General features: G+C 50.4%; 2 protein-coding genes across 25 annotated transcripts in view; both read left to right on the top strand.

The window, feature by feature from the left end:
* R3HDM2 (R3H domain containing 2) overlaps positions 1-12,580 on the top strand; it is a 161,681-nt gene extending 149,101 nt beyond the window's left edge. For 22 of the 23 annotated variants that reach the window (XM_040233023.1, XM_040233027.1, XM_040233021.1 and 19 more), the window contains 7 exons: positions 329-483; positions 2,031-2,131; positions 7,291-7,460; positions 7,887-8,034; positions 9,690-9,787; positions 10,137-10,221; positions 11,025-12,580. In XM_040233023.1, the coding sequence (XP_040088957.1) occupies positions 329-483; positions 2,031-2,131; positions 7,291-7,460; positions 7,887-8,034; positions 9,690-9,787; positions 10,137-10,221; positions 11,025-11,365 (1,098 nt within the window). In that variant the 3' untranslated portion in view covers positions 11,366-12,580. Of the gene's footprint in view, positions 1-328; positions 484-2,030; positions 2,132-7,290; positions 7,461-7,886; positions 8,035-9,689; positions 9,788-10,069; positions 10,222-11,024 lie in introns of all 23 variants that reach the window. The other variant, XM_040233044.1, reaches the window with a different exon arrangement.
* A 1,476-nt stretch (positions 12,581-14,056) lies between these two features.
* On the top strand, positions 14,057-20,228 carry STAC3 (SH3 and cysteine rich domain 3). 2 transcript variants are annotated; one of them, XM_040233047.1, is made up of 12 exons: positions 14,057-14,255; positions 14,973-15,033; positions 15,294-15,561; positions 15,798-15,895; positions 16,110-16,182; positions 17,052-17,149; positions 18,487-18,553; positions 18,730-18,779; positions 19,044-19,129; positions 19,318-19,369; positions 19,458-19,595; positions 19,768-20,228. In XM_040233047.1, exons 2-12 carry the CDS (start codon positions 14,974-14,976, stop codon positions 19,864-19,866), a joined length of 1,089 nt encoding a protein of 362 aa, XP_040088981.1. In that variant the 5' UTR covers positions 14,057-14,255; position 14,973; the 3' UTR covers positions 19,867-20,228. The 2 variants fall into 2 exon arrangements, with proteins under 2 accessions (XP_040088981.1, XP_040088982.1); XM_040233048.1 differs by having other exon boundaries at positions 14,071-14,255; positions 14,973-15,028.
* Positions 20,229-26,068: the final 5,840 nt, after the last annotated feature.

The raw sequence follows: 26,068 nt of genomic DNA, 5'->3' as shown, positions 1-26,068 counted from the left end.
TTTTTTCCTCTGAAAGAAGGTCAAAAGAGTCTGAGAAGAGTCTTTATTTAAATTCTTTGGTCTTTATACCATGCAAATGAGTATATGCCCAGAAAAGTAGGATCTAGAGGAAATTAGGCTCCTTCCTGTACATCAGATGCCCAAAGGTGATGTTTGGAGGAGGGGGCAATGGAGGTAGCACCAAGTGTTTCCTTCAGGTGAGGAGAGTAAGGGGATCTCTAAAGGTAGGGAGGGAGGTTAGCGTATCCCTGTCCAGTGATGACTAAGCTGTTTTTTGGATGACTCAATTGCGAGTAAAAGTGGTCATTCTCTTCTTGTCTTCACCCAGGTCCCAGTGGGTAATGACTCACAAAATGTGGTCCAGTCGCCTTTCCAGCAACCCATGCTGGTCCCTGCAAGCCAATCTGTGCAGGGGGCCCTCCCAGCAGGGGGTGTTCCAGTGTACTACAGCATGATCCCGCCAGCTCAGCAGAATGGTACAAGGTGAGGGCTCCCAGAGAGATGGGGTGCATGTCCCACAGACCTTTAGCAACTGTTGCACCATGTTTTTTATTCCAGTGGAAAAGAAAAGCAGGGGTAAAGATCCCAGGGGTAGGGACTTCTCTGGTGCTCCAGTGGCTAAGACTCTGTGCTCCCAACGCAGGGGGCCTGGGTTCGATCCCTGGTCAGGGAACTAGATCCACATGCCTTAACTAAGACTTGGTGCAGTCAAATAAATAAATGTTTATTTTTTAAAAAGATCAGGGGTACCCCAAATCAGTTAGAACATGAGGGAATTCATTCTCCTTGTTAATTTGATATTTGCATAAGAATTAGTTAGCAGGAAAAAATTCCTGCTTCAGAAACAGAGACTTTATAATTTCCCCCAATTTTTATTTTTCTGAACTATGAAATAGAGACTGCTTATTATTTTTTAAAAAAGCAGTTTGGTGTATACATATGTAAATTTTTCCATGTACCTCTATAGCCATGGATGAGTCTGAGGTGTTGTCTCTATATGTCTGTTTATATATCTTAGTATGTTGTTGTTTAGTTGCTAAGTCGTATCCAACTCTTTGCGATCCCGTGGACTGTAGCCTGCCCGGCTCCTCTGTCTGTGGAACTTCCCAGGCAAGAATACTGGAGTGGGTTGTCATTTCCTATTCCAGGGATCTTCCCGACCGAGGGATCAAACATGCATCTCCTGCATTGATGGGTGGGTTCTTTAGTGCTGAGCCACCAGAGAAGCTCGTATATCTTAGTATAATGATGTAATTTTAGAGATAGAAGTTTATCTTAGAAATATCTAGTCCACTCCCCTTGTTTTATTTTTTGCCCTTCTTCTATAAATGAGGAAATTCCAGCTAGGGATATTAAGAAATTTACTCAAAGTCATACAACTAGTTAGTAGAAGCAGAGCTGGGATTAGAACTCAAGTCTGGGCCTACGTCAGTGTTTTTCTGTGTCTCTCTCAGTGCACATATGTTTTATTCCTGTCTTTTTTTTTTTTAATGTGTCTTGAATTTTGTGAGGTTTCCCCCTGTTTTTCTTTAATTGATGATCTGTGTTTGCCATTAAGAAAATATCCTGAATCTCCTTAGTTGTTTTTTTGCCCATCTCTCTCTAGCACTCTAGCCCTGTGTGTCTGTTTCTGGCACTCTCTTTGCGTTTCTGTTTTGCTTCTGAGAGAAAGAGACACAGAGAGAGAGAGTGTGTGTGTGTGTGTGTGTGTGTGTGTATGTCATGTGTGCATACACTCGCATGAGTTATATATTTGGTGTTTCTACACTGTTGGGAAGAGCATGTGTCACTAACATTCCATCTGTAGCACTGATTAGCAGCTTCCTAATTGAAAGATGATCAAGTACAAATATATATAATTAACTTTGAACTGATGAGTGATTTTAGAAATCGCATGGCAAATTGGTCTGGGAATGGCTTGGAGCTGCCTTGGCTTCCCACAGGGGAGGCCCAGGAGGCAACAGCTGTCTGCCAGGAGCTGCGCTCTTCCCTCTACCGCTTTACCACTCCCCTCTTCTCCATCTCCCCAGCCCTTCTGTGGGGTTTCTGCAGCCTCCTGGCTCTGAGCAGTACCAGATGCCTCAGTCTCCCTCTCCCTGCAGTCCACCACAGATGCCACAGCAGTACTCAGGTAAGAGCATAAAGAATGGAAGGGTCTTGGGCACTGGTGAGAGCAAAACACTGCTGAAGGACTTGTGCTCTAGAACTGGGTAGGGCAGAGAAAGTTCAGGGATTGGCTCTGTCCCCAGCTGTGACTTCATCAGGAGGAGAGACCAAAGTCCTGGAAACACCTGGCTGGTGTTTTCCAGAGGTGTTGAAATGGACTCCCTCAAGAGGAGAGGTGGTTTGCCTGATCCCTACCCCTGGGGAGCCACATGTCGGTTGGGTTCCTTGTTTCCTTTCTCTCCTCCTTAGTTTCTCCCTCTCTACTGAATCCAGCACTGCAACTGGATTGCAGTTCACATGCCTTTACAACATAAAGTGCTGTTATCTCTGTCTCTTGCACTCTTTCTTCCTGTAAATAGCTTTTCTTTTCTCTTGGGAGTGTGAGAGAGGCTGACAAAATGCTTTTAAAACTGTGTCTTAGATTTGTTTAGCAATTTTTCATTCGTACTCACATACATTGTGTCCTTTTAATTCTCGCCACAGCTTTGTAAAGAGAAAATTTAAGACTCAAAGAGGGATAAATTTTGTGTAAGGTCACAGTCCTAAAGCTTGAACTTGGGTCTTTTCACTTTCTGTAACCCCTGCTACATCCTCAGACACATTTTCAACAGGTTTCTGTACTCCGTTCCTTTCCCTCCAGTGGAAGGAAAAAGGCCTTCTTTGGAGGGGCCGGTTATCCCAGGTGAATGCACTTAATGCTACACAGCTTGTCTGTCTTTGCCTAAAACCCCCCCATATACCAAGAACAACTGCTGTTTCCCTTTCACCCTACCCTGACATATCATTGCACTGCATTTAAATTGATTTCAAGGGTTCTGGAGGGGAGAGGGTCCTAAGGTAGCCTCCAGCCTTCCTCATTCCGCTCTACAGTGGGAATGTCAGAGTGCCCTCTTGTGGTGAGATAAGGTATTTTGCCAGTTTTTCATATTTTAGAAATGGGATATTTTTCACATAAGATTTTTTGTACTCTGTGTTGGGTGCTGTGGAATAGATTCCAGAATCAATCTTGCTCACAAGACCTGATCAATTCTTAGCTTCAAGGATTAATAACTTCTGCCTTTATCCAGACCAACCATGGATCTCTTACAGGCTGAGGTTTTAAAATTCAACAACCCTTACTACCCTTTACTCCATTATTGGTCTCTCCAGCTGTATCTCCTAATGTCCGCCAGGGGCAGTTGACCTTGAAATTCCCAATGGGGTATGGAAATGATAGAAACTAGCTCTAAGAACTGCTGTAGCCTGTGGTGGTGCTTGATACCGCAGGGCATTTTCTCTCCTATTTGTTAAGATAAGTGTGTGCCTGTGCATATGGGTATAGTTGTATGTGAATTTCTTTGTAAATCCTTAGTGGTATATCAGTGTATCTACTGGGTCTCTGCATTTATACCTCTTCATATACAAATACAAGGTCTTTGAATTAGAAACAAATCAAGTGAAAATAATTTTGCAGTACCTACTGTGGACCTAATGTTAAGTAAACTGAAACAGCTATTAGTTCTAAAAGTTGGCACTAGAGATCTGGACTGGAATTGGAAGGGAGATAATCTAGGCTCTTCCCCAGATTAATAAAAATAGACAAAACCCTCTTCATCATCTCATTTCCTTGCTGCTTTAGAATTTTCTAGTATATTTCCTTTCTTTCTAGCCACCCTGATTGACCTAGGCTTCTGACTGACCCTTTGTACTTCTCCTAGATGATGACCCTCTATTCTACCCACATCATCTAAGAGACCTATTCACCATATCATTGATCTTACAAATCTTCAATCCCAGGTCATGGGAATCTTAAGAGGAAGTGGAAGAAAAGGAAAAGTGCTTCTTTTGCCTTCCTTTCCAGTTTGCCCTTTACTGGAAAGCTAGAAGGCCAGCATTGCCCTGAAGGGCTGCTGTGTCACCTCCAGAGGACAGTCACCCGCCCTTCTCCCATGTAGCAGCATGGTCACTTTTCCAAAAATAAAGGCAGGGATTAGGGTTGACTGTTCCTGGAGCAACTGTTCTGGTTTATTAATACATTTTTGTAGTTGCCCAGTTTACCCCCAGGCCTGGACCTTAATTCCTTCACTATGATTTTAGATATAACTATAACCCTAGGAAATAGTTTTCTCCCCACTAAAATAATGACTTGCAGGTCCTTTGAGGTTTCTGCAGGCTTGTCTTGGGAAGATGCACACGGACATGAAATGGCAGTGAAACCTATGCACAGACTCTCAACTCACAGTGACACAGCAGCATGGCCAGAGTGAGGTACATACAGAAATAGCTTCCCACATACTTAGTGGCTCATTTTGTAGCTGAGAGCTTTCCAAAGTGGAGATAACTCTTTTCTCTCCCCAGTTCCTGAAGATAACCCTCTCCCCCACAAAAAAAAGGAAAAAGATGAAGATACTGTAGGATTATAGCCTGTAATTTGGGAAAGATGCCTGAGGCATTTTATTTCTCTGGACATTCCTTTCCATAGATTTCATTCCAGATGGTAAAGAAGAAGCCTTATCAGTTTTCTACCTCAGTGATTTAAAAAAAAAAAAAAAACAACTAAACAAAAACCAATTCTGCCAAACATAAATGTCATCTGTTTATATTTATGGGGTTTGCTCTGCCCAATCGACCTGTCTGCCCAGGTTTAACGATGCCACTTAAAAAGCCATTCACACGTCCCCTCTCTTTTCAGAGCTTTCAAGATGAAATTGATTTCTTTATTCAGTTCCCTTCTCCCACTTCCTACTCTAACCCAGGCTCCTTCCCCCAGCCTGATAATATGAAAGTCCTGTCACTGGGCAGTGCCGTGGGGGGTTTTGTTTTGGGAGATTTGGGCAGTTTTTCGCCATGTGCATTAAGAAGTGGCCACAGTTCAGCTGCTAATGGATGCCACCTGCTTCTGGCTTGAGGATGAGAAGCATAAAAATCAGCTCATCAGCAGAGTAGTGCTCTCTGTCCTCGGCTGAGTGAAGGAACAATGCTCTGGGCTAGTGGGGGAGGACTCAGTGTCGGGAGGAGCTCAGGAATGAGGCTGTGACTGAGAACTCTGCCTTTGTTTTTGTTAGGATCAGAGAAAATAATATGAGGACTTTGTTCTCTTCCCTGCTCCACTTTAGACCCCTAATAGCTCCTTATGGCTACATGTTGGCATTATAAAGAGCATCTACTGCCTTGCTTGTGCCCATACCCCACACATTCACACATCCTCTACCCTTTCCTGGCCCAGGGCATTAGGCTTAGGTTGTATGTTGCCTTCCAGAAACGCTGTGGAGTTGAGTATTTTTGCATTGGCCCCCTCAGCAGTGAGGTATTTGAAGAAGGTCAGTTGCAGTTTTGTGGCTAAAGGACATTGGTGCAGGTGGGGCTCCTAGGACGGGAGATACAGGGCCCAGAGCAGCTGAAGTAAAGGGGGAGTTGTTAAATGCATGACACTTCACCACTGCGCAGTTCTCCTATGGCCCTTCCACAAGCTGTGTTGATGAATACCCTGCCCCCTCTGGCAGGGGAAGGGAAGATGGGAGCCTGTTGTTGCGAGTGTTTGTGCTCTCTGATTAGATGAACCCTAGAGGGTGGGGGAGGGGCACAAATTGGGGAGTAGGATACAACAGATGCTGTGTCTCCTGAGCTGTTCTTAGACCTCCCCCCACTTCTTTCCTTTCCTTTGAGCGATGCTACCTGAGAAAAGCAATCACGCTCACTTCCCAGCATGACTGGTGCCCAGGGCAGAGGCTGCAGCATTTCCTGTCACAGGAAGCAGTGTGATGCTGGCAGCAGTGGCAGCCCTAGGGCGCTGAGCCATGAAGCTGCACTGCAGCAGGTTTCGATCTGGCAACCCCCAGCCCCTTGTCTGCCACCACACACACACGTGAACTCGGCCTGTCCATCCGCAGGAATATAGGCGGCGGGCCAAGAGCAGACCCTCACGCTAGACAATCCCCTGTGGGGAGGCGGAGCTCCTGCCTGTCTCTCCCTGCAGGAACTGTCCGTCAGACTGCTTCTCCCTGACCCCTTACCTTGTTTTTCACCATGAGGAAGATTCAGGACTTGGTATTCCTCCTCAATGAGCCCTTTCCTTCCCCCAGCCTGTGAGAGGGTAAGACTACATCCATGGTTGCCTGGACTAAAACCCCACGGCTGCATCCTGTCAGTAAAATCTTCCGAGCATCTCACCCTCCCACTCCATTCCTGCTGTCGCTGCTCTAACTCATAACCATTGTGTTCTGTTTCAGTAGACTTCTAACTCGTCTTCCAGTCACTAGTCTCCCCCTCCCTTCAGCCATCTTACATTTGGCCACTGGGGTTAGTTCTCTGAAGCACAAGTCCTGTTTCTAACACCTCTGGGTTACAACCCTTACCTGAATGTGCTTCGAATTCTTGACACCTGCTATTTGTTTAATGTCCAACTCTCTTAATAGACTGTTCATTCCATTGGGGTAGAGACCAGTTTTTTGTTGTTGTATACCCAGTGCCTGGCATAGGAACTGGTAAATGTTCCGTAAATGTTTATTGAATAAATGAAGAGATGTATCTCATCCCCTAGTACTTCCCCTACATAGCTCCTGGGCCTTCCTTAGCACCTTGAATTATTTGTCATTTCCTGAATGTGACATATATCTCTATGCCATTCCCTCTACTTGAAGTGTTCCAACTCACCCTATCCTTGCCCAAGAATTAATGTCCTGGATCTGGCTTAGTGAAGCTGTGCACATTTATCTTCTTTTGAACAACCAGAGATCACTGACTTATCTGCAGCCATTACCAGAAAAGCCGGCACGTGCCTGCAGCCCTGGCCCAGGCTCCAGACTGGGGCCTGTACCACGCCCAGACGTTTGAGCAATCTGATCTGGACATTTGGTAATACCTAACTATGACAGAATGGAGTAGTTTTCGGCCAAGCCTATCAAAGTACCCCTCAACCAGGGGAAGGCCAGGAGAGCATTGGCATCTTCCCCTCAAATTTCCACTGGTTTGAGGAGAGAGAGTCAGAGACCAAATCAGCAACTGTCTCAGATTCCTGGCAGGACACAGTTTAAGTGACCCTGAAGCCGTAGGTGGATTTGCTCACTGGCTTTCCCACTCAGGGTTAGCTGACAGGCTCAAATGTAGTTTGAATTTACAACCAACTGCTTTTTTCTTGCCACTCAGGAGTGTCACCTTCTGGACCGGGTGTGGTGGTCATGCAGCTGAATGTCCCTAATGGACCCCAGCCTCCCCAGAACCCGTCCATGGTCCAGTGGAGTCACTGTAAATATTACAGCATGGACCAGCGGGGTCAGAAACCTGGAGACCTGTACAGTCCTGAGAGTAGCCCCCAGGTGAGTCCTGCAACCCAGCTTTATCTTGGCAGGGAGGTGACCGGACTCTTTTCAGGAAGCAATCTTTACCATTGACCATGCAGCCTCTCTTACTTGTATGCTCTTTTACCCTGGGCACTTTTCAGAAGAAACACAGGAAAGAGAGGAGGGAGCATCTTCTTTCAAGGAACCTAAGACCTAAGGTGGCAGATAGGACGCATGCTTAAAAACACTAAGGAATACGTAAAACAGGTTGTCAGGAAGTGAATATTAAAATAATACCAACTAATTAGGCACTCAGGGGCCAGTGTGAAGGAGCACTCTGACTTCGACAGAGTTCAGCAAGAGAAGTTTCCTGAGAGAGGTGACTTTTAAGCCAAGCCATAGGAGTAATCCAGAGGGCAGAGTCTGGTGGATATGTGATGTGTACTCCGCTCTCTCCCACAGGCCAGCACACAGATGAGCAGCAGCCCTGTCACATCTCCTACTCAGTCTCCAGCACCCTCTCCTGTCACCAGCCTCAACAGCGTCTGCACAGGGCTCAGTCCCCTTCCTGTCCTCACACAGTTCCCCCGGCCTGGAGGTCCCGCACAGGGTAAGGGTTCAGTGAGGTGGGCTGCTATCAGCTGTCAAATTCACCCTTTGCATCCCGTTCCCAAGTGGGGAGATCAGGAAGGGAGCAGTAGACAGAGAATCACTGTGGCTGGCCCTCCCGTTCATGGAAGCCAGCTCTTCCTTTAATGTCCCTGTTTAGGCCAAAGACACACCTCTCTTTAGTGCTGCCCATAGTTACCTTAACTCTAGATCTCCTTTACATATTTAGTATTTCCTTTCAAGTCCCCAGAGACTGTGAGCCAGGGAAAAGAAGTTCCCTGAACTTTCTAGTGAACAGCAAAGAGTTTAACCTATCAGTACTGAGTCTGAGGCCTGGGAATATGGGGTGTGTCAGAAACAGTATGGTTTTAGAAAAGGGAATGCTGGATTTGAGTGAAAAGACTTGGGTTCACCCCCAACTTACTGTGACAGACAGAAGCTTAGAACAGCTGCTCGTTGCTGTCTATTCCCTGGTAGACACCAAAGGAGGGCTCAGCTGTGACTGTCGCAGGCGAGGAGGGAATGTCCTGGCACTTCTGCTGTTCTTTCGATCAGAATCACAAGTTATACAAGTCTGTTGAGATGCCACCTAGCTTGTGGGAGTCCTGCTCCCTGCAGCTGGGCAGGTGGGGGACGTGGCCCCTTCCTCCAGCCCGGGGTGGGTGGACCAAGGAACCTAGTCCCAAGCCACCTCCCTCCCATGATCAGGAAACCAGAGGTCACCTTCCCACAGAAACTTTATTTTTCACAAATCTCAAGTGCAGAATATAGATGGCCATTTTTAAAAGCACAGTCAAATTTTTAACCAAGAATTTAGAGGAATTAGAGTTTTATAGCTTTAAAACATACTGCCAATATTTTATTTCAGAGATAACTCAATTTCTTAAAAAGTAAAAAAAAAAAAAAAGACTTGAGTTCAAATTCTAGTCCTACCACTAACTAGTTTTGTGAAGCTGAGTATGTTACCATGTTACTTAAACTTAGAACCAGACCTCAGTTTCCTAATATATAAAATGAGGTTAATCACATGTAAAATGGAAATAATCTTATCTGCTTTCTGCCTTGGCTATCAAAAGCAGTATAAAAATAAGATGAGAATATGATTTAAAACTTCAGAGTGCTCTGAAATACAGTATTTATCACCAATAATAGGTAACACATAGGTGCTATATCTTATAATCATTTAACTGCACCAGTGCTGATGAGGGAAGAACATACCCAACATCCCATCTTCAGTAACAGAGACAGAATTTGAATATAGTCTGGCTACAGATCTCTCTTGTCTACTACACTGTATTGCCTCTCATCTAAGTCAGAAACTTGAGCCTTGGGTTTAGGGTGAGAAGCAACTATATGAGAAATAAAAGACAGTTATAAGGGTCTGTAGGTTTCCTCCAGGACCTTTTGTCTTCAATGAACAGAGCCCTTCTTCAAAGATGAGGGAACCTAATAACCCCTTTTGTCCAAGATACAACTGAGGACCAAGGGGGTTAGGAAGAAAGACAACGCTTAATCAGTGACATGGGCACTCCTATCAAAGAAACCGTAGGAATAGTATGCATTGTTGCGGTCCCATCTCCAAAGCCCCATGAAGTCTCACAGAAGTCATACCAAATAGCTCAAACTCCCAGAAAACCACCTGTGCTTCCTCCCTAGGTGATGGTCGCTACTCCCTCTTGGGCCAGCCGTTACAGTACAATCTGTCCATCTGCCCTCCCCTGCTCCATGGCCAGTCAGCTTACTCGGTGCACCAGGTAAGGAGGTCTCCCATCAGCCTCAGGGCCACTGGAATCTCCTTCTCATCCAGGCTCCTGCTTCTGAGCCATCACCTCAACCAGCTGGGTGGACAAGGGAGACAACCCAGAGAGCATGGATGCAGTGGGAGGAGCCTTCTCCACTCCTGTGCTCATTCTTCTCACCCCTTCCCAGTGCCAGTCGGGAGGGACTCTTTATTTCTCACTGGCCACTCTCTGGCCGGTCTGACTGCCTGGTAGGGTGGGATCCTCAGAGTCGCATACTGTTCCTTAATCTCTCAGACAGACTGGGATGCAAGGCAGTCAATATTGTTTACCTGGAATGAGAGTTATCTTTCAAATGTTGAAGGGACAGAGCGGATTGAAGCATGGAAACCGGAGCAAGAGACAGGCACTCAAATCTGCCTCCACTGACCTGGGGACAACAGACGTTGGTGAGTGATAGGATGCTGAATCCCCATAAGAAGAGCTTAACCCTCTAGCTCTGCATTACCAGTCCAGGATGGTGAGAAAGGCCAGCTTAGGGTCAGCGGGGAGTCAAAAGAGGACCTTTTTGTATTCAAGAGCAAGGAGAAGTTGTGTCTCAGTCCTCCTTACTAAGCCATTCCAGGTCTTGGGGAAGATGAGGATAAAAATTGGGAATAACACAATGATGAAGTTTGTTGAGCCTGCTGTTAACAGAGAATCTCGTGGAGTAGCTCTCCTCCTGCAGGCCTTCCAAACTAGTCATACAAAGCTCTCTTGGAGGTTCCCTTGTTTGAAGCAATTTGCTAAACAGGAAAAGGAAGGGAAACTGACTTCCCTAGATGATAAGGAAGAGGAATCTACCTGGGCCAGCCTCTGGGAAGAAAATGGGACATATTTCAGACTGAGCTGTTAACTCTGTGAACGAACATCACTGAAAGCCGTACTTCACGGTGTTGGCACCCTGTGCAAGAGCTGAGTATAGGTTTCCAGATCTTAACTCTGGTATTCTGACTCCTGGTCTCTTCTTGCCTACATCTCTAGGCTAAGAGAAGAGAAGGGTTCTTTGTGTGTCCTAGTTGCCCTGATCAGAGTCTGAATGGTAGGGAGTTGGATTGATGTGGGAAGGAAGGAAAGGACTGAGTGAGAAAGGCTGGGCTTTTGAGGGCATCGTATATAGACTTATTCAACTGGATCCTCCTTGGCCAGGCCACTGTCCAGTCCTGCCTACTCTGCACCTCTCACAACCGTATCCTTTCTCCTCCCCTTCCAGTTCTGGGACGGGTACTGGAGGTGACAGATCTCCCGGAGGGCATCACCCGTACTGAGGCAGACAAACTCTTCACTCAGCTTGCCATGTCCGGCGCCAAGATCCAGTGGCTCAAGGATGCTCAGGGGCTGCCTGGGGGGGGTGGGGGGGACAACGGTGGGACTGCTGAGAACGGCCGCCACTCGGACCTCGCTGCCTTGTACACCATCGTGGCTGTGTTCCCCAGCCCCCTGGCTGCTCAGAATGCCTCCCTTCGCCTCAACAACTCCGTGAGTCGCTTCAAACTTCGAGTGGCCAAAAAGAACTATGACCTGAGGATCCTGGAGCGAGCCAGCTCCCAATAAATGGAGAAGAGAAGGGACCAGCATGGCAGGGGTGGGGGCAGGGTGGAGGGGGTCAGGAGGTCCTGTCAGACCACAGACAGAGGCAGAAAGTAAGATAAGGTCTACAGACAGACACTAACTGGAGCCTAAGACAGTGGGGATGAAGGTGGAGACAGAGACAGACACTCACACTGGCGCTAGGCTTTCTCGCTCCCCTGCCAAGGGTCCCTCCGTTTTCCTGGTTGGCCCATGTCCGCTTCCCTCTCTTTCCCATCCTCTCCTATCATTTTTTATCTCTTCTCTCACCATGAAATTAATTCATATTTTTTGGTCAGGTAGAATTGGGAGGGTCCCACACTCCCCCATTCTCCTATTTCCTTACCATCCCAAGCTCCCTTTTCTTTTTTGGTCTTTATGAATATATTTATATGGACAGAATTAAGAAAAACAAAATTGATTTCCCCTTTCTCTCACCCCATCTTGTCTCTCCAAACCCCACAGAGTTTAAACTTGGGCCTCCTTCCACCCCCCGCAGAACACTTGTATATTGTTTGTTTGAGGTTTGTGCCGCAGTAACAGACACAGTATTTAATTGCACATACAGATGTTTGCTGGGTATATTCACTGTAAATTTTATTTAATCTGATTTTTTGTTTGTTGGGGGGTTCTTGGGGGGAGGTTGATTTTGTTTTTAAATATAAAAAAAAAAAATCTGTCACTGGACATCAGTCCCTGTTTTCTGTTGCCACCCTGGTGTGGATGGGGGCTGGACGGGTTTGGTGGGCGCTGGATGGCTTTCTCTGGCATATGCACACATATCTGCCTAACACAGTTCCCTGCGTCCCATCCTCCTAACAAGTGTTTCTGATAGATGGCTGGGTCTCTGACAGGACTCTGCCATGAACTGTGGTTTATCAAGCACATCACTCTAGACACTGGACCTCTGAGTTCTTACCAGTAAAATAAGAGACTTGGACTAACTAGGTGACCTCCAGGTTCCTTCCACCCTGTTAATTCTGTGATATTCATTTAGGGTTCTGGTAGCTAAGCCAGAGGGGTGTGAGTGAGGTCAAAACTGGGTCAAGATGCTGGCCTCATACCTGCCCATCTCTTCTGAAAACTCTTCAGGGATGGAGGACTTGGGCATTTCTTTAACTCCAAAGCCAGAGAGGGCTGGGTTCTACCTGATAGGAACAGGATTGCATGTTTCTTAAAATAAAAGCTGTACCAGTTGAATGTGCTGTGCTGTGCTGAGATGCCATACTGCCCAGGTGTGCTTAGCAGTCCCTGTCCTGTACAACTGAAGAAAGACAAAGAACAGAAGTCACGTGCCCATAAGATAGCGCTCTGCTCTGTCTTCACAAAGCTAACCCTGTTGTTGAACCAGTCAGACCAGGGCCGTTAAAGAGCCTGTTGACCCAGAACCATCCAGCAGCCCCTTCTCAGTGTCACCCTCCTCTTAAAGAAAGAAAAAAGAGCAGTAAGTAGAAATGACATAGCACATTGCCGTGGAAATCCCTGGGGTGTGGATAGCAGTGTCTCTCTAGCCAGCCTCCTCTGAAGTTAGTCTGACCCAACCTCTAACATAATCCTTTACTTTTTGCAGATACACAGGATAAAGCAACACGACATTATTGTCTCCAAATTACTCTTCTCTGAGATGGGAGTATCTCCTTTTTCAGCCATGTCATAGCTCAGACTAGGAAAAGGCTGCATCCCTGTGAGATAAGGCTGCCAGATATATATTTGACCCCTTGGTTCATATGCCAGGGCAGCAGAGGAAGGAGATGGAATCAGGGAATCAGAATGATGAGGGAAGCTTGAGGCTTGGCCATCCCACCTCTAAGAGTTTGCAGATGGGAAAGAGCACATTACTTACAGATGACAAAGACTCCCTGTGTGACAGCTGTTGCTTTCTGTCCAACATTAACAGAACAATCTCTATGTGATCATTAGACCCTCACTCCCCCAGAACCTCTCAAATGGAAGTCCCAGCCTGGCTTTTTAAAATAGCTTTTAGAATTCTGTTCACCCCCAAGGACAAGATTTTAGGGGGATAGGGGACAGATATCTCTGAGGGCTACTGCAGGGAACAAAGCAGTACCACAGGTTCTTCACTCCCTCACAGAATGGCAGCAAGGCACTCTTCCAGCTTCCCGTGGATAGAAAAGCAATCAAATGTTCCTTTCTTCACCAGTTTCCAAGCCCTTTCCTTCCTAAAGATTGGAGGCTAGATCAGTGCTCGAGGGTATAAAAACACGTGGCCACAAGAAGACAGTGGCTGAGAGGTTGAAAGCTAGATTCCAGAGAGTAAAACTGGGGAGGTGTTTGGACCTTAGGATAAGGGGATGAAGAAGGCCGTTTATAATTCATCTTTACCTTTAGTTATTTAAAGTCACTCTCATGAGGGAATTCCTTGGCAGCCAGTGGTTAGGACTCTGAGCTTTCACAGGTTCGATTCCTAGTCAGGGAACTAAGATTCCACAAGCTATATGGAGCAACCAAAAAAAAAAAAATTGATCCACATGAGTATGCAGTATGGACAGTGCCTTCCTGAATTTAGCCAGTTCTGACCTGCACACCATAGATGAAAACCTGGGCAACAGCACTCGGGGGGGGGGGTGGTGGTGGGAGGAGTTAGGGTCCAGCCCGCCCCGTGTCCAATTTCTCTGTGTCAGCTGTGTCGCTCAGCTGTCCACTTCCCTCTAGCCCTGTCATTTCAGCTCTGACACCAAGGCAAGAGGCTAGGAGGTCTACAAACACCGTCTGGGTAGCCGGTGTGAGTACAGAGGGTACTGGGGGGGCTTAGCCCCCAAGGAAGACGACCAGTCCTCCCCGAGCACCACCATCAAGATCACAGGGGCTCCCTCTTTCCTCTGCAGGCTGTGAACTGACTTAGGGAATCCCAAACGTAAGTTGCCTCTTCATCCTCTTTCCATTTCCAAGGATTGCTCACCCAAGCTTCCCCAATCCATAGTCTATTCAGCTTCTTCATTTCTCTCCTTGTTTGTGAGTAGTTTGGGTTTTAGGAGTGAATTTATTATGCTACTCCAGGACAAGAGCTAGGATTGGAGGGTGGGGTGGGGTGGGATCAGGAGAATGGAGCAGTAAGGGAAGGAAAGGCTCATATTACTCTGAAACCTTAAAATAGCTGAAGCCTGAGGCAGGCTGGGAACTAGGCACTGGGCCCCCAGGGCTCACGAGAGAGCTAGAGGAGAACAACTGTGCTCAGCCCATCCCTCCACGCATGCTTGTGGACACACACATTAAACCTTGTGAAAGAGAATCTAGGAAGGTGTGTGTGTCACATTTCTGTTGTCCCAGGTTTCCAGGAGAAACAAAGTATCTGTAGGAAAATCTCTAAACCATGCAGCCTTGGGGCTGTAAACTTGGGTTGTCCCTCAGGACAGAAGGATGCTTACTGTTTTGCGAAGCTAGTTGGGAAGTTATTTAGTCTGCTGGGCTTTTCTCTGGCCCTCGCTGCTCATAAATCTTGTGAAAGGATCTCTTTTTAACCAAATTTCTCACAAAGCCTCCCCTTCAAGGACCACCCTACTACAAGGGATAGGAATAAGGGAGGGAAGAATGGCAGCTGGGGATGAGATTTCACGGGTCCAACTTCTTGCAGGATGACAGAAAAGGAGGTGCTGGAGTCCTCCTCTTTTCCATCAGAGACTCGGAAAGGTGGGGTGAGTCTGGGCCTCCGACCACCGGGGGTGGGAAGCTGGGGAGCCCCTTGCAGCTCTTGAAGAAGAGTGCTTGAATGATCTCATTTGTATATGGTAAAATCTCACTTACTGTTAAAATGCTCCATAGCACCTGCAGCCCCCACACCCCCTAATTCCGGAGTGTGGCCCTTGTCCCAGGTAGAAAAATGTAGAGATAGCCTCAGCCTTACCTACTCTAGAAGGCAAGACAGTTCTTTCAACACTGGATCTCCCTCCCTCAGCTACAGCGGCTGAAACAGTTATTCAGGAAGGAGTCTACAGGGACAAAGGAGATGGAGCTTCCCCCAGAGCCCCAGGCCAATGGGGAGGCAGTGGGAGCTGGAGGTGGGCCCATCTACTACATCTATGAGGAAGAGGAAGAAGAAGAAGAGGAGGAGGAGGAGCCACCTCCAGAGCCTCCTAAGCTTGTTAATGATAAACCTCACAAATTCAAAGATCATTTCTTCAAGAAGCCCAAGTTCTGTGATGTCTGTGCCCGGATGATTGTGCGTGAGTCACGAAGGGAAGTGAAGAGTGTGCTGTTGAAGGCAGGGGTGGGGGAAAGGATTTAGGAGAGAAGTATTTGTCTGATCAGACAGGCTGTGGCAAGATCTGGCTCTAGGAAAATACTTAGAGACAGTGTTGGCTCCCAGACAGAAAAGGGACCTGGGAGCTAGAGCAGCAGCAGCCATTCAAAGGGGGAGGAAAACCAGGAGCCTCACCCAGCATTCTCTCCATCTCCCAAGTCAACAACAAATTCGGGCTTCGCTGTAAGAACTGCAAAACCAACATCCACGAACACTGCCAGTCCTACGTGGAGATGCAGAGATGCTTCGGCAAGATCGTGAGTAGGCTCTGGGGAGCAAGAAAGTAGAAGGGAGGGGACATATGGCCAGGTTCCTCCTTTGCCAGTCCCTCCTCAAGTCATCCCACCCATTTCCCTGCTTTTTCTTCCTCAGCCCATCTCTCACTCCAAGAAGGGGCACACACTCGTGGGAGAGACAGGGTTCTGGGCCCTGCCTGGTATCGCTAATGTTGTCTCCTGTCCAATCCTACAGCCCCCTGGTTTCCATCGGGCCTATAGCTCTCCACTCTACAGCAACCAGCAGTACGCTTGTGTCAAAGATCTCTGTAAGTGCCCTGTACGGAACCTGAGGGAGTGGGAAAGCCTAGAGGTGCTTTCAGCACTGTCTCCAGATTTGGAAGCCAAATTCTGAAACAGAAAGATTCTATTTCCCGTCGTTTTCACTCACTCTAGTGTTTCAGCCATCTTGGATACAAAGTCAGTATCCCTGTGTTTTATGGCTGGGGGAGATAAGATTTAGCTCTACATGGTAAGGAAGAGACTGAACCTTTCATTTGCCTGAATTCAAACTCTGTGCTCTTTCTATGCAAAGCCGTTTGTAACCATGAACTACACTCTCCTCATCCCCTTATTACAAAATAATGCCAGACTCAGGGCCAGATCAAGAGCTGTGGGCATCCTGGGAAGATTCATAATTTGGCACCCCTTAAAAATGTATTCATTGATAATTTGCTCATCCTTTATCTGGAGAAGAGGCTGAACTCTCTGTGAGGAGCATGGATGGAAAAAAAGAAGAACCCACTGCTGGTAGTACCCCAGCTTGCACATGCCACTCAGAGGAATAAAAGCCAACAGTTACACAAAGGACCCACTCTCCTTAAAAAGAGTGATTCTGAGCATTCCCCAGCTCCCAAGCAACTTATTAGTAGAGTTGTCTTTCTAACAACATATAATGCTCGGCCTGGAAGGAGCGCTGGTAAATATTTTTCTCCATCATATTTCCAGTGATGTCTTTTGAGTTCTTTATATATTGATGATCTAGGTATACCCAGCTGACACTTTTCTAATTCTAAACACACACACTCGGGTATCTATTACTCAATCCCATCTCTCCCTTACTTAGGTGGTGTCTCTTTCCTCCAAGCCTTTTTCTGCCTCCCCACTAATAGCTCTTTTCTTCTCCCATTCCAACTAGCTTCTGCCAATCGCAATGACCCTGTGTTTGAAACTCTTCGCACTGGGGTGATCATGGCAAACAAAGAACGGAAGAAGGGACAGGCAGATAAGAAAAATGTGAGCACCCAATCTTCCTACTGAGATCCATTCCAGAGACCCCAGTGAGCAGGTCCTGTCTCCTCTCTGGAAAGCTGACAAAAGTAGGGATCCTTTTCCCCTAAAACTGCACATAACCCAACAGACAAATTTCTGTGTGCAATTTTAAAGGGCCTCAGTTTAGCATCTCCTTATAGCATGTGTTTACTCCTGGAACTCCCTTCTGAACTTGTCAGATTAACCACCATAATTCAACTAAAGGCTAGGACCTAGGCCTCTGGCATTGCCAGGCAACAGAAGTGATCTATGCTTTTGGATTTGGGAAGGAGAACTTGTCATGCCATTCTAGAACCCCATAAAGGCCCATGAAGACAATCTGTTCTGACTCATCCATCCGAAAGATGAGGAAACTGAGACACAGAGCTTGTGGCCAAGAGCACCTTCATTTCCTAGACTGGTAATACAATAGACTTGTATTCAGCTCAGCAAGGGATTTGTTAGCATAGCCTTACATCTCTCTGGACGAGGATGGACTGATGTGGATAATGATCACAGTTAGATGGATTGGTGAAATTAGTTGAATGACAGCACCCAAAGGATCCTGGTCCTTTAGGGAGTTTCCAACTATAGGGAGGTTTCTGATGCTTTTTGACATGTTTTAGTCCTTGGTTCTCACCTACAGACATTTTTCTCACTGCTACAAATGAAGATATAAATGATATGTCCCATGAAGTTTATAGGAAACCTATAAGGGAAAACTTATACACTGAATAATATATTCAAAAACCTTACAGACTAGCAGAAAGACCAAGAACTAATAATACAAAATTTTTGTAAGGAAAAAATACCTAACTGTTCTTGGATCAAAAAAAAAAAAATCAACTGCACAAAAACACAACTAGAGATCTGGCCTCAAAGTAGTTGATATGGAGGTTAGGTGCAAATTAGGGATTTCTGTGGAGTGAGCCATGACTTCTAACGCACTATCAATGTGATCTGACTGCTTCCAGAGAGGCTAGCCCACTCAGATTCTATTGTCTTAAAGGAATTACAAAAATTGTGCTGCCTGTTTTTCTCTTACACACTGTAATATTTTGAAAAGCAGACATTACGTAAAGGACATGGATTTTTGCAAGGTAGTGAGATTCCTGTCATCTACATTCAAACACAGTTTAGGTGGTAACCTAGCAGGATGTTTCAGAGCAAGTCCGTGCAGTAGGCAGGTGGTTGGCTAGATACTTCCTCCAAGGCTCCTTCCAAACCCGAGATCCTATTCTGTAGTTGTCTGGACTGACTTGACAGCCAGGGCAGCGTGGGTTGTCGAGACAGCGTCTTCCTAATGCTGGTGCCCTCTCCAGTCTCTAGCGGCCATGATGGAAGAGGAGCCAGAGTCTGCCAGACCAGAGGAAGGCAAACCCCAGGATGGTGAGTAACACCCACCTCCGTCCATTGAGATGGAGGAAGGTTGGGGCTCAGTCGTGGCCCCAAGGATGGAGAGCCAAAGGGAGATAAAGAGATAAGAGGCCCTGGAACAGAAAGGTAAGGGACTGAGGGCCACCGTCCAAAAGCCAGAGACAGTTTGTCTGTGTTTCCCATTCTAGGAAACCCTGAAGGGGATAAGAAAGCTGAAAAGAAGACACCTGATGACAAAGTGAGAATCTTTTCTCCCTAAGGGGACCCCGGTCCTCTCCCCAACTCAGGTCTGACAGCACTCACACGTATTCCATGGGTTCCAATCCTTAACCTGCCTTCTTCACCACCTCACCCATACACATGACCAACACATTCCTCTCAGTTCAGGGACACAGAAGAGAGGTGGAATGTAGCATGTCTGGAAAATGTCCCTGCCTTGGCCTCCTGCGCCTCGGTGTGGGACAGAGGAGCCCTGAGACTCTTCACCCCCTTTCACCCTTAGCACAAGCAGCCTGGCTTCCAGCAGTCTCATTACTTTGTGGCTCTCTATCGATTCAAAGCCCTGGAGAAGGACGATCTGGATTTCCCGTGAGAGACCTTAGAATTGGGGTGGGGGTGTACTGGGAGTGGAGAGGGGAGAGCCGCCCAGTTCCCTATGGGAAAGGAAAAGGGGGGACTCAGGGCATGGAGCCTATTTGGGGCTGGACCTGGGCACAGCCAAGGGACCGAATGTGTAAGGTCCCTAAGTCTCAGGGGCCCCTTCCTTCCTGTCCAAGGCCTGGAGAGAAGATCACAGTCATCGACGACTCCAATGAGGAGTGGTGGCGGGTAAGAGAGGACAGCTAAGGCTCAGGTGGGACCTGGGTGAGTTAGAGCCTGAGACTGTGAGATTAATTCTTCCTACCGTCTCCTCTAGGGGAAAATAGGGGAGAAGGTCGGATTTTTCCCTCCAAACTTCATCATTCGGGTCCGGGCTGGAGAGCGTGTGCACCGTGTAACCAGATCCTTCGTGGGGAACCGCGAGATAGGGCAGATCACTCTCAAGAAGGACCAGGTAGCTCTGGTGCCCCAGCTCAAAGCCAGGCCCAGAGGCTCCTCTGCCAACTACTCTCCTTGCAGATCGTAACTCATTCATGGGACTAGATTGGGCCTCCATGGCTCTGGGCTCCCGTGCTCAGCTGTTCCATTTTCTCTTGACTCTTCTTCCTCTTCCTCTAATCCTTTAGATTGTGGTGCAGAAAGGCGATGAAGCCGGCGGCTACGTCAAGGTCTACACCGGCCGCAAGGTGGGGCTGTTCCCCACCGACTTTCTGGAGGAGATTTAGGCGTGCTGACGCCTGCCAGTGGGAGATACCCAAACCCCATTCTGGGCAGGCCCAGTGGAGGTTGGGGAGAAAAGGGGCGAAAGCAACTACATGGCTGGGTTGGGGAGGGCTGGGAAGGCCACCGAAACGTGACGGGGCTTCCGGGAAGGGGCTGGTTCCCGTCCCCCTCCCCCGCCGAGGGCGTCGGATTCTTGGTGCCTGGAGCAGCCTCACTCGCAACCCTCAGGCCCAGCCTTTTTTTCCAAATCTCGGGGCGGGGGGCCGGCCGAAAGCACGCCCCTCTACTCGGGAGCCGGGCGGGGTGGGGGGTTGAGACGAACCATCGAATATTGCGAATTTATTAAAGTTTTGACAAAAGTTAAGAAAAGTTTGCTGTTTAACTGGGGGCCGAGGGGAGATGGAGGAGGAGGCCTCCGAAGGGGTGGAGAATCTTCCCCAGCAGTCTCCCCTCACTACCATCGAGTAACCCGAGACCCACCTGGGCTGAGGCTGACGCGAGGTGGGGAGATAGACGTGTCCGCTCGGCAAGGCCTCTGTCGTCAATGAAGAACGAGAGTTGGACTGAGGTCACGGTCCCCGCGCCTCTGCCGCTGGGAGCAGGATCCAGTAGCAGGGTAGCTCCCCAGAGCTCTGAGCGATTTCGCCGTGGGCAGCCCCCCTTGCCATTTTCGAGCCTGGCTCAGTTCCGAGCTAGGCCGCCAGAGGGCGATGCAAGATCTCGGTTGAAGTGCGAGGGATGGGATGGGCGGGGGTCGCGAGGAGAGGAGAGAACTGGAGACACCAAGCTCGAGACCCTCGGCCTGGGAGGGGGTGGGGTGCGTGCCGTCTCCATGGCAACACTTACTCAAATCCTCCGGGAACTGAGCTAGCGAGACCGGGGGGCCTAACCCCTCCCGCGCGGCCCCCGCCCCAGCCCTTAGCGACAGGTAGAGAGAGAGAGGGCGCGGGGCAGACAGCTAACCGGCTCACGCGGAGCCGCCCCTGTGGTGTGCCGTATGCAAATGTTATTATTTGCATATGTAAATATGCAAATGTATCGGCCCCGGTCACGGTGGCAGGTGGCCGGGAGCCGGAAGGTGTGGTAAAGGGAGCTGAAGGAGACGAGGAGTTTAGGGACCTGGGAGCGAAATAGAGAGAGGCAACCTGGGGTGGTCCGCTGGAATGAGACCGGCTGAGGGTCTTGAGCTTGATGGCGAGTGGGGGAGGGTCACCCTGGCCAGCCAAGAGATCCTCTTCTCTTCTGCTGGTTGTCTGCCAGGCCTGAGGTTGGCACCGCCTAGCAAGGTTGGCAGCGGGAGCCCGGGCACCATCTGCTGCTGGCAGAGGGGAGGGCAGAGGCTCAGCTGGGCTGGGGAAGAGGAGGGCCCAGGACGGGAGCGCCCCCCTTCCATCCAGAAGGCTGAGGTGCGTTGGGGGTAGGGAAGCACACGAGAAGACTCGTCTCAGAACCTGGTTCGGCTTCCTGTTCCCTTTGCCCTTGATTGTCCGGGACGCCTCGGGGCGGCGGCAGGGTCATAATGAAGAGTCAGGCAGCCCCTTTGAACCGCACTTGGCCTGGACCGGGAGCAGATCACATGCCCCGCTCCCCCGCCGCATACAAATCAAACCTTTTGCCCCCATCCCTCCTTAGGATCCACCTACCACCAAAGGGCGGAGGGAGCAGGGACGGCTAGGGCGTGGGTCGCAACTCTTCATCAAGCGGTCTAAGGGACTCAAAACCAGAGCTCCCCAAGATCCTCGAGAGCCCCCCCCAATGCTGAAGCAAAACCAATTTACTGGCTCATTGGGCGGCAATGCTGGTGTGGGGGTACCGAGAAGCAGAGAGAGCTGCTGTTCTCTTCCCCTACACTCGGGGGTGGGGGGGGACCCTCCTCCCCCTCCTCCCAGAGCCGGCAGCTGTCCCTAATTAGAGCGGCGGTTTAATTGGATTTATCAGCAGTTAATAGGAAATTAAGCAAAGGGCCCGAGAGAGGGAGGGCGGGAGGAGCGGGAAGTCTGACTGTGCCGAGCTCGAAGGACAGGGTGCTGGGCTATCAGGGGTGGGGACACAAGGTCCATTTATAGCAATTGAGCCCCTTGGTCACACCCTCCCCGCAGTACTTGCCCCGCCCATTGAGCCCTGGCCCGCGGCAGAGAACAGGTCTCAAGAGATGGAGGCAGGAGGGACAGCGACCCTGTATGAGCCCCCAGAGCCCCTCACTCCCACTATCAGCCGCCTGGGTGATGGATGATGCTGCCTCAGGCTGCAAAGGTCATAAGTCTGGGCCAAGGAGCTGACTGAATTGAAAACAGACGGAAGGAGGGTTCGGGTTAGGAGGGTCCAAGATCACCCACATCCTACCCCTCCCCAGGGCCCCCTGGCTCTGAGCAAGAAAAGTGCCCCTTGAAGTGAGAAGATTGGGCAGCACCAGGTGTGAGCCTGCCTCCTGGCTGTGTTGAGGATCCTGGCAGTCTATGTAGCCTTGATACCCCTCTATGGCTCTCCTACCTCTCCCCCAGCTTTGGGGGTTGAAGCCAGCAGGGCTGGCTGTAGCCAGAGAGGCCTAAGGCCCACACCACTGGCTCTGGGGGCCAAGAAAGGAAGTTTGTAGGCAGTTAAGCAGTGGCTCAGTGTCCAGAGCCCCAGGCATCTCCTGTCATCAGAACCTCATTACATGGTTAGACTAATAAGGCCTTCTTTGGGGATCCCAGTGACCTCTCTGCCACACTTTACCACCGCAGGGCAGAGGCAGCAGCTTCAGCAAGGGTGGATGTGAAACTCTGAGTGTGTGAGGGGTGCCTCTGTGCCCCTGCTGTGCAATGTATGTGTCCGCCCTGAAGGTGTGAGGTGTGTCTATCAGAGTCCCAGATGGTGTGTGTGTGTTGATGTGTGTACCCCTGGAACTTGTGCCCCTGGTGTGTGTCTGTGCCACTGTGTGTCTTGCCCCTATTCTGCTCCACCACCCCACCCTCTGAGGTTTTTGGCTGTCTTAGTCCCTGGGTGTCAGATGGGCATATGTGCTTTGATGTGTCTATGTGTCTGTGCATTCTTCACGCCTGCGTGTGCCCCAGGTGTGGGCATTTCCGTGCGCCTCTGCCTGCAGGACCATGTAGTGTGAAAACCAGAAAAAGCCTCTGGTGAGTGTGTTGCTCTGGCGTCTCTGCCTGCAGGTGTGTGTCTCGGTGACAGTGCGTGGGCGTGTGCCTGGGTGTGAGCCGTGCGGCGGCGTGTATTCGAATGACAGTGTGACGCACGCACGCTCGTGTGTGTGTGTGTGTGTGTGTGAGCGTGCGCGCGTGTGCGCTCGCCTGGGTAAGTCCCCCGCCCCCGCCCCTACCTCTCCCTATTTCTATTCCTCTCTCCTCTCCGGGCGGGCTTGGCTCCGCCGTCCGCATCATCTCCATCCATTATTGAAGAAACAGCCGCGTCCGCTCCAATCACATCAACAGCCCCCGCTCCCCTCCTTTCCGCTCGCCCCGCGGCCCCTCTGGGTGCTGGGGAGTGGGGGAGCCGCAGCGCGGCGGGGCTGCAGCCGCAGCTCCTCCGAGTTCATGATCCTGTGCCCAGAGCTGGGCCAGGCTCCGGGACGCCGGGGTCCCCAGCGGAAAGCGCTTTGCATAAACAGATGGCACGGGCGTCTTTGTCTAGATGGTTCGCTCGCTACGAGGCTCCGGGCTCCGCGGCTGGCTAGCTGACGCAACCATAATCATCTCAGAGCCTCGGGACCCGGCGCCCTTAATAGCGGCAGAGGGGGGTTAGGGGCCCCGGGGCTCCCAAGCAGATGCTGGGCACTGTGTCTTCCCTCCCTAGCGCCCCCTCCACGCCCCACTGATGCAGAGGGAAAGCGGAGTCTGCGCCAAGGTGACGGCCGTGTGGAAGTGACCACGAAGGGGACCCTGGGCAGAGCCCCGAGGTGCCCGCGGGCTGTCCCATTGGACTTCTGCGGACCCCCAGGGGCAGTAAGCCAGAGAATAGGAATAGAACCAGGGGATGGGAGGGAGGAGAAAGACAGTGACAGAGAGGCAGGCATTTATAAAGAGAGACACGGCGAGGCAGACGTAGAGGAAAGGAGAAACAAACGCAGGGAGACGCAGAGAAACAGATGCAGGGGGACGAAGGCAGGTAGAGAGCTGCGGAGGGAGAGAGAGAATGGGAAGGCAGAGAGAGACAGTGATAAGGCCTGAAGAAGAGGCAGAGATCCTACTGAGGCAGGTAGGGTCAGAGGGCAGAGAAGAGTCTCGGCGCTGAGACGGAGCCCTGGGCACCTGGGGCCGCCCAGCCCCGCAAAAGGAGGGAGCCAGCCTGAACCTGGGATGCCCGCAGCTGGCGAAGTGGGAGCTTCTGTGTTCCCTCTCCTTCCCCCACCTCGGCCCCTTATCACAACGGATGAGTGGAAGTTGCTGTACTCACTGCCCTGGAGGCGGGAGTGACGAGAGCGGCCAGCGGGACCCACACTCCTGGCAGTAACTTCCCTGCTCGGAAGCCGCGAGGCTCAGGGCCGCTGCGGCTCGATAGGGGGCGCCCGAGGCATCGCCCCTAAGAATTTGAGAGCAGCTCCGCCTCCAGGGGGCGCCCGCGCCCATGGCCCCGCGGCCTGCTCGCTCCCGCGAGTCCAGCTGCTTTTGAAGTTCAGCTCCACCAGAGCGCGGATTAGTGTCCTGTGCGGGTTAGCTTTGAGACAGATCCCAGCGGAACCCCCGCCCGCCCCTGGCCACGCCTAATCCGCGGCTAATGACTTCTGTCTGCTCGGTCAGCAGCGTAGCCTGAGTCCTTCTGGTGGGAAGAAATGAGATCTGGAATTCAAGGAGTTCTGGGTCTCATTTCGGCCCCGGGGACCAAGATCCAGAGACGGGAGGAGCCTTAGAAATAGGGTCACAGACAAGGGGTCAGAGACAAGTACCAGAAGCAGATGAAGGGTCAGGGAGCCCCGGAGAGGCAGAAGCAATAACGTAGTAAGAAATTCGAAAAACAAGGGCGGAGGCCCAAGGCAGGAGGATCACTGGGGCTGCCAGGAAAAAAGCCGGGCGGAGAGCCCGGAATGCGCGAGGCGCGGATCACTGGGACTCAGAGAAAGGGCTCCGCAAGCAAGGTGAGGGCCCAAGAAGCAAAGGGGCGCGGCACCGGAGCCAGAAGTCCCTATCGCTCCAGCTGTGCCACAGGAGTCAGATGTGCAGCCCAGCTGTGCAACCCCTCGAGCTCGAGCTCCAGGACTGATTTTTAGTCCCAGAGACTGGAAGGCTACGGGGCACAGGGGACAGGACACCCCAGCCCCTGACCCGGCCCAGGAAGTGCAGGTACTCAGGGTCAGGCTCAGCTGCTCCAGGCTCCGACGTCCCGTCAGTCCTCCGCCCCCGCCTCCGCCCCGCCCCCCCCCAACCACGTAAGCACCGAGTCTCTGTCTCTTTGTTCTCGCCCTGTCTCTGACACTTTATCTCATTATCCGCCGGAGGGAGGCGGAGAGCTCGGGACCCTGCAGCCTAATTACAGCCGCGCTTGTCAGCGCAGGAGGTGGGGGAGGTATCAGGCGCGGGAGGGGAAAGCAAGAGGCCCTCAGGAAGGGACCCCTACCTCTCTGTAATCTGAAAGGCACAGCAGCGGGTGCACGGCTCGCCCCCGCCTGGGCACCACGAGGCTTTGGAGGGGAGAAGTGGGAGGTCTCTATAGGAATCGGCTGCCAGGACAGCAGTAGGGGAAGGAGGGGATAGGTTAGCGTGGAATGGGGAGAAGTGGTTAAGGCTCAGCTCTTGCAGGGCTCCCTAGGACCCCAGTTCCCCAAAGGCAGGGGCAGAGATAGCATAGCATCCCACCTGATAGCACAGCATGCACCCGAGTTGATCATCCAGTGGGATGCAATCACTCTAGCTTCTGTCTCTGTGTTTTTTCTCTTTCAACATCTTTTCTTTCTTCCACAATTTCCTTCACTCCATTCTCTTGCTCTCCATCACAGTCAGAGGCAGAAGTTGTCTCCTTGGATGAATACCCGAGGTAGGTAGGGGAAGGAAGTCTCTTAACCCCTAGATTTAACCAACTGATTTACTCTATCCTGAGCCAGGCTTGCGGAGAAGGCAATGGCAACCCACTCCAGTGTTCTTGCCTGGAGAATCCCAGGGACTGGGGAGCCTGAGGGGCTGCCGTCTATGGGGTCGCACAGAGTGGGACAGGACTGAAGCGACTCAGCAGCAGCAGCAGCAGCAGCAGCAGCAGCAGCAGCAGCAGCAGCAG

Source organism: Oryx dammah, unplaced genomic scaffold, assembly GCF_014754425.2.
Source record: "Oryx dammah isolate SB20612 unplaced genomic scaffold, SCBI_Odam_1.1 HiC_scaffold_29, whole genome shotgun sequence".
NCBI lineage: Eukaryota > Metazoa > Chordata > Mammalia > Artiodactyla > Bovidae > Oryx > Oryx dammah.
This window is presented reverse-complemented; position numbering and strand designations above follow the sequence as displayed.